Source organism: Cervus canadensis, chromosome 9 (genome assembly GCF_019320065.1).
Source record: "Cervus canadensis isolate Bull #8, Minnesota chromosome 9, ASM1932006v1, whole genome shotgun sequence".
Taxonomy (NCBI): domain Eukaryota; kingdom Metazoa; phylum Chordata; class Mammalia; order Artiodactyla; family Cervidae; genus Cervus; species Cervus canadensis.
This window is the reverse complement of record NC_057394.1, coordinates 22,442,256-22,448,571: the sequence shown is the minus strand read 5'-3', so window position 1 is coordinate 22,448,571 and position 6,316 is coordinate 22,442,256. Positions and strand designations below refer to the sequence as shown.

Below are 6,316 nucleotides of genomic sequence, written 5' to 3'. Positions count from 1 at the left end.
TTCTACTTTACAGCAGAAGATAAAGTTTTAATGAAAGGAATTTGACCTATCAATGCTGGCCAAAAGTAATGTAAACTAGACTTTTAATAAAATTAGCAGTTTTTCCCTTTGAAAGACTCATAAATGACTGTATTAGCAAGATTAAATATTGTAAAATTTCAGATTTGGCCATCTATTTTGATTTGTAAAGCAGAAATATCTAGAAGATAGATCCTTGATATAAAAGTAGCAAAAATAACTTTTTATTTCATCAATTTGGCAATTGAACTTAACCAAAGCACGATAAAAAGGAGTCAGAAAGATAGTAAATAGCAGTATCATCAAGATGTGAAGGTCGAAAATTTTCACATTTGGACATTATAGGCATCTTCTGGTAATATGAGGGTTTTTTTTTTTCCTGTTGTGTTGACTTGTAAAATCACGAACTAGTGGCATGTGCTTTCCAATAAATACTTACTGTATTATTTAAAACCAATTTAAAATTACTGTATTTGTAGTCAGTGCTACGAATCCTCACTTCTTTTAACAATTATGTTTCTGAGAATTCTGGAATTTCCTAAACCACAGCATGCAGAAGGAGGTGCACTCCTGAGTGGGCTCTTTTTCTCAGCTTTGCTTTGTGGTTGTTTATGAGGTTCTTTCCGAGACCTACTGTTTCTATAGGAGAGCTAAGAGTTCTTACTAAATGCAGCTGGGTATGGGAGGAAGACCAGGTACTGCCGCTGTGAAACCTCTGCTCAGGCATGCGTTTTGCTTTACACACGGCCGGGTTAAGGAAACACACTGCGGTAATCTGTGCATTCACAAGTCTCGGGTGTTAGGCATTTACCTCTGTGTCTAAAACGATCTTTGCACTGAGGAAGCCCGTTTCGACGTGAGTGTGTAAGTCACTGGCTTTTACTTATCTTTGGTTCACGGTGTTATGAAGCAGGCCCCTAATTACCACCGAGACCCTACACTGGCAGGAAAAGTAAGAAACAGTAACCACATCGCGTATACGTCGAACGCCCGCGGGAGCAGAGCCCCCAGGAAGCCGAGCCCCCAGGAAGCCGCAGGAAGCGTGCGCTTCCAGGAGGGTGTGCGCCGCGCGGGGGTCTGCACGCGCGCGGAGCTAGTTAACGGAGGGCGTGCCGGAGGCGTGGCGCGAGGTGTCCGGGCGAGGCGCTCGGCGAGGCGGGCGGCAGTGGGCGGGCGGCGGGGGAGCGCGGCCGGGGGAAAGCAGCGCGGCGCCGCGAGCGGCTCCCGGCTCCCGCTTTCCCGGCCGCCGAGCCCGAGCCGCCGTGGGCGGGGCCTGCGGTGATTGGCGGGCGGGCGGGGAGGTCGGAAGTACTTTGTTTTTTATGCTAATGAGGGAGTGGGGCTTGTCCGTATTTACGTTGAGGCGGGAGCCGCCGCCCTTCATTCACCCACATGGTCCTTCGAGGTGCTGCTGCCGCTGCCCGACCTGCGCCTTCGCGCCACTTCGCGCCCTCGGGCGAGGCCGAGGGGGTGGGGACGACCCCCGCCGCGCCGCCGCGGCTCGCGCCCCCTCGCGAAGCCCCCTCCGCGGGGCGGGCCGGCCGGCTGGCCGCACCCCCGGCCTGGGGCCTCCGGTCGTAGTAAAGCGGAGGCGGGTGGGGAGGCGGGAGCGAGAGCCCGCGGCGGGCGAGGCGAAGATGGTGGCGGCTACTCCTCCTGGTGAGTCTGCCCGCCCCTCCGCCGAGTGAGTGAAACCTGTTGTGTGCGGCCCGGGTCCGGAGGGCGGAGGGCGGCGGGCGGGTGGGGCGGGATGGCCCGGGGGCAGCGTGGCGGCCGCGGCGTGGCCGGGGACTGGGGCGGGTCTCGGGCCGTTGGCCGCCCCGGCGTGTGGCAGCGGCCACTCGCTGCTGCCTCGCTCGCACGCGGGCTGGCGGAGGGGCAGGGCCGGGCCGCGGACGGGAGGGCGGGAGGGGGCGGCGTGCGCGCGGCGGCCGCGCCCGGGACCCGCGCGGACCCTGCCTGGGCCGGCCGGCGGGGCAGGCGGGCGGGCGCGCGGCGCACACAATGGCCCCTCGAGGAAGGGACGCGCAAGGCCTGTGCCCCCCCGCCTCCAGGGCTCCGGGCGCACGCGGGCCGCAGGGTCCCTGGGCAAGGAAAGTTTCTCTCGGGGGCGAGAGTTAAAGCGCCGCCAGAACAAAGCGGCGGCGGCAGCGGCACATGGGGCAGGCCGCGGACCGGGAGGGGGCGCGCCCACGAGGTACCTGCGAGCCGGCGGGCGGCGTGGCCCGGCCCGGAGCCCGCGGGCCCCCAAACTTTGTGCGCGCGAGGGTGGGCGGAGGGCGCGGGTGCTCGGGGCGGCGCGGCCTGGACGCCACCCCCACTCCGTGTGGGCTTTGTTAACCCGCGTGGGCAGCCCCCGGGCGGGGCTCTCAACTTCCCGGGTCGTGGCCGGCGGAGCAGGCCCGGGCGGGCCTTGGTGGCGGCGTGGAACCCTCTTCGGTCGCCCGCTGGCGGGGGAACGCGGCGCGGGAGGCCAAGCCCGGCTCGGCGGGAGCGGCGGCCGCGCCGCCATGTTCCTGCGGGGCGGGCTGCGCGGGGGTGAGGGCGGGGGACATGGCGGCGACTGCGCGCCGCCGCCGATTGTTCCTGGCTTAGGCCTCGGGCCGCGTGCGACGGGCACCGCAGTCGCGGAGCCCCCGCCCCTCTGGGCCGGGCTCGGGGGGGAGGGCTGGGGGACACAAAGGAGGGGCGGCGCGCCCGCGTCCCCGCCGCGCTCGGGCCTCGGCGCCGCCGGTCGCCGCGCGGCTGCCGCCGGGAAACGGGTGGGGGGGTTGCCGTGTCCGGCAGGCCCCGACTCTGACCCGCCGCCCCCTGGCGGCCGCGCGGAGAATCGCAGGGCCGCGCGCCCTCTTGTGCGACATGTGCTGCCGGCCCGGGCTCCATGAGCGTGGCGGGCAGTTTGCAGTCCCGGGTGCTCCTGCCTCCTTTTTTTATTCCTAAGCTGGACTAAAGGGGACGGGAACTGGGGTAAAGCAGGCTTATTTTTGCAATATCACCGAGAGGAAAAATTAGTATAGTGCTATCTGCACCACATCAGTTGGGGAAACAACTCTTTATCCCGGCTTGCAGCCACGAGGTCTTGATTGGGGGAGGGGTGGTGAAGAATAGTCTCTTTACTGCCTTTCCCTCTCACTGGAGCCATGCAGTAGTTAACGATTGCTGTTGATCATCCTCGGGTATTTCGATAAAACATGAATCTAATGCATGTGAGTTTTCAACTTTTAAACCTTTTCACCCATATATCGTTGGTCTTTTAAACCCCGGCAGTATTGCCTGACTACCCTGTCCTTGGTTTTACAAATGGATGTGGTTGATAAAAGGGGGAGTGGGAAAGAACAAGTTTTAAAACATGGAATTGGAGGGTGGTAGTAATTTTGAGCAAATGTTTTGTCTTTTTTTCCCTATCCACCCTCCCCCCCTTTCCAGTCATACACGTGGACCTAAGTGCACCAAAAGCTTTTCTAAGGATATTTGCTGAGAAGGAAGTTTTCCCGAGTGGGTAAGTGTATATTTGAATTTTACTTGTTAACTTTTTAAAAGTAGATTTCTCTTGACTTGACTCTATAATTTGAAGAAATAATATGGGATTGGGTTTTCAAATAGTGAAGTAGGTATTTTGTTCTCTGTTTATTGTCTTTTTGTTTTGTTTTTCGAAAACTTAGTTTGGATTATAGCTCATGTGTAAGTTAGTAAAAATATAACGCAAATATCATTATAAATCTTTGCAAACTGATACAGAAAATTTAGAACTGCTTTAAATTGAATGACAAAATAGATCTACATAGGAGTAAGTTTTCAAGCTTAAAATAAATTATCTGAGACGTGTAACTTCTAAAACTAGCTGATATACTTGAAATGTAGTCTGAACGGTAATTTTATTAATCAGTTTACCAAGTAATTGCTAATTGGAAGCCAGAAGAAAAGAAAAATGTTTTGCCACGTGGATGCGAAGATTTCCTCTGAAAGGTATATGACTCAAATTACCCTGGTGATACACAGTATGATTTTGATTTTTCTTTTTAAGTATGCTTTTGGGAATGGCAAAGGAAAAGAGGAGCTACCACGTTCTTAAAAGTATTAAAATGATGATTAATTATAAGTGTCTTATTAAACCTTTTCTAGTTTTGAGGTCTAAATTTGCTTTTAAATGAAACTGGAAGGTTTGAAATGATTTAACTCATTTTCTCTTCCCTATTTAGGGTTTATGCTCAATGTTTTGTGTTTTATATAAATGTTAGAGTTTGAGGTGTTCTTTCATCTATTTATTTATTTCAAATTTAGCAGGAATAAAGAGAACATCATCTTGTAAAACTGAAGATTGTGACGAGTCAGAATAATGTCAAAGTGCTTACAGTGCAGGTAGTGATATGTGCATCTACTGCAGTGAAGGCACTTGTAGCATTATGGTGACAGCTGCCTCGGGGAGCCAAGGTGGGCTGGAAAGCGCAGGGCCTGCTGGTGTTGAGTGCTTTTTGTTCTAAGGTGCATCTAGTGCAGATAGTGAAGTAGATTAGCATCTACTGCCCTAAGTGCTCCTTCTGGCATAAGAAGTTATGCTTTCATCCAGTGAGCCAAGCCAAGCAAGTATAGAGGTGTGTTAATACTTTGTGTTTGCAGTCCTCTGTTAGTTTTGCATAGTTGCACTACAAGAAGAATGTAGTTGTGCAAATCTATGCAAAACTGATGGTGGCCTGCTATTTCCTTCAAGTGATCCTTAACTAATTTTGTGTACTTTTATTGTGTCGATGTAGAACCTGCCTGGTGTCTGACGTGACAGCTTCTGTAGCACTAAAGTGCTTATAGTGCAGGTAGTGTCTCGTCATCTACTGCATTGTGAGCACTTAAAGTACTGCCAGCTGTAGAGCTCCAGCCGCGGCCTGTCGCCCAGTCACACTGTCCGGTTTACTGAACACTGTTCTATGGTTAGTTTTGCAGGTTTGCATCCAGCTGTGTGATATTCTGCTGTGCAAATCCATGCAAAACTGACTGTGGTAGTGAAAAGTCTGTAGAAAAGTAAGGGAAAATCAAACCCCTTTCTACACAGGTTGGGATCGGTTGCAATGCTGTGTTTCTGTATGGTATTGCACTTGTCCCGGCCTGTTGAGTTTGGTGGGGATTGTGACCAGAAGATTTGGAAAATTAAATATTGCTGAAGATTCAACTTCCACTTTTAACCGTTCCAGAAATAGAGAAAGTATCGAAAAAGAAGATGTGTAATCATTCTGTGTAAAAGTTCACATGTATATCTGTGTACATGTATTAACCACATCCAGCTTTTCCTTGAAGTCGTTTTGTCATATTTTTGTACTAAAACATTCTTCTAAGATTGCATGTTGCATGTGATTTTTTTTTTTGGTCAAATTTGATTTACCTAGTTATCAAATATTCCATTAACAATTTGTAAGGGAAATTTATTTTGATAATCTGTAAAGTGAGGATATATGCCTTTTGATTACTTTGGACATGGAATTCAGGACATTGTACTTAACCTCTAAAAGGCAATAACTTGTTGCTTAACATTCAAATATTTAAATTTGGTGAAAATGCCATTCTGTTTAAAGCATTGTGTAAAGAAAGTTGTTCTGTTATTTTTTGAAAATGAAATTTAAATTTGGGAGGGGTGGGTTGTCTTTTGTTGCTAGTAAACAAGTACTATTTTATCAGTATTGATGTTCTTCATGTGTAACTGTTAACTGGTTATTTGCAAGTTTTTTAATAATTGTTAATGATGTATAAACTGTCAGTGATCCTTAGATTGTTCTTAACTTTCTGGAATTTAAACAGTAGTTGAAAAGAAAACAAGATGTGCTAATGCTGAATGGAGTTGACAAGTATATGTGTCTGTAGGTCTTAATGCCAAGAGTGTGAGTGGGAATCTGAAATTAGTTTTTGTTTAAAGTCTGTAGTTAACCTTTCTGTTCCCTACTCCCTTCATAAAGCAGATTTTGGCAACAGTGACAGTTGACAAGTGGAACCTAAGTAGAGGCAGTCAGAGCAATATCCCTGCTGCTTCTCCTGTGTTTTTTGTCTCTAGCCTGGGTTTCATATGTGGTAGAAAAATGTGGGTTAACTTAAGAATGATTGTATTTTAAATGATCGGTTGTTGAAATTGGACCCAAGTTAAATTTTGTAAGAAGGATGCCATTTTAGTAATATGGAATAAATTAACATGTAACCTCAATGTGCCACCCAATACATTTTGAGAACATTCTTTTAAAATGCATTGTGTGAAGTTGAACAAAACTTGCATGTCCCTTCTTTAAGAAATATAAAGAACTTAATTAAGGATCCCTGAATA

General features: G+C 49.4%; 1 protein-coding gene across 1 annotated transcript; it reads left to right on the top strand.

Moving 5' to 3' along the window:
* Positions 1 to 1,346: 1,346 nt before the first annotated feature.
* Positions 1,347 to 4,787, top strand: LOC122447246 (translation initiation factor IF-2-like). Its single transcript, XM_043477780.1, has 2 exons — positions 1,347 to 1,658; positions 1,740 to 4,787. The coding sequence occupies exons 1-2, from the start codon at positions 1,347 to 1,349 to the stop codon at positions 2,901 to 2,903; spliced, it is 1,476 nt and encodes a 491-aa protein (XP_043333715.1). The 3' UTR covers positions 2,904 to 4,787.
* Positions 4,788 to 6,316: the final 1,529 nt, after the last annotated feature.

What these genes read in the sequence shown, in the direction of transcription:
- LOC122447246 (XM_043477780.1), top strand. Translation starts at nt 1,347, where the DNA reads ATGAGGGAGTGGGGCTTGTCCGTATTTACGTTGAGGCGGGAGCCGCCG. An exon ending in CGGCGGGCGAGGCGAAGATG is followed by an intron (nt 1,659 to 1,739) that starts GTGGCGGCTACT and finishes CCGGGTCCGGAG; the next exon opens with GGCGGAGGGCGGCGGGCGGG.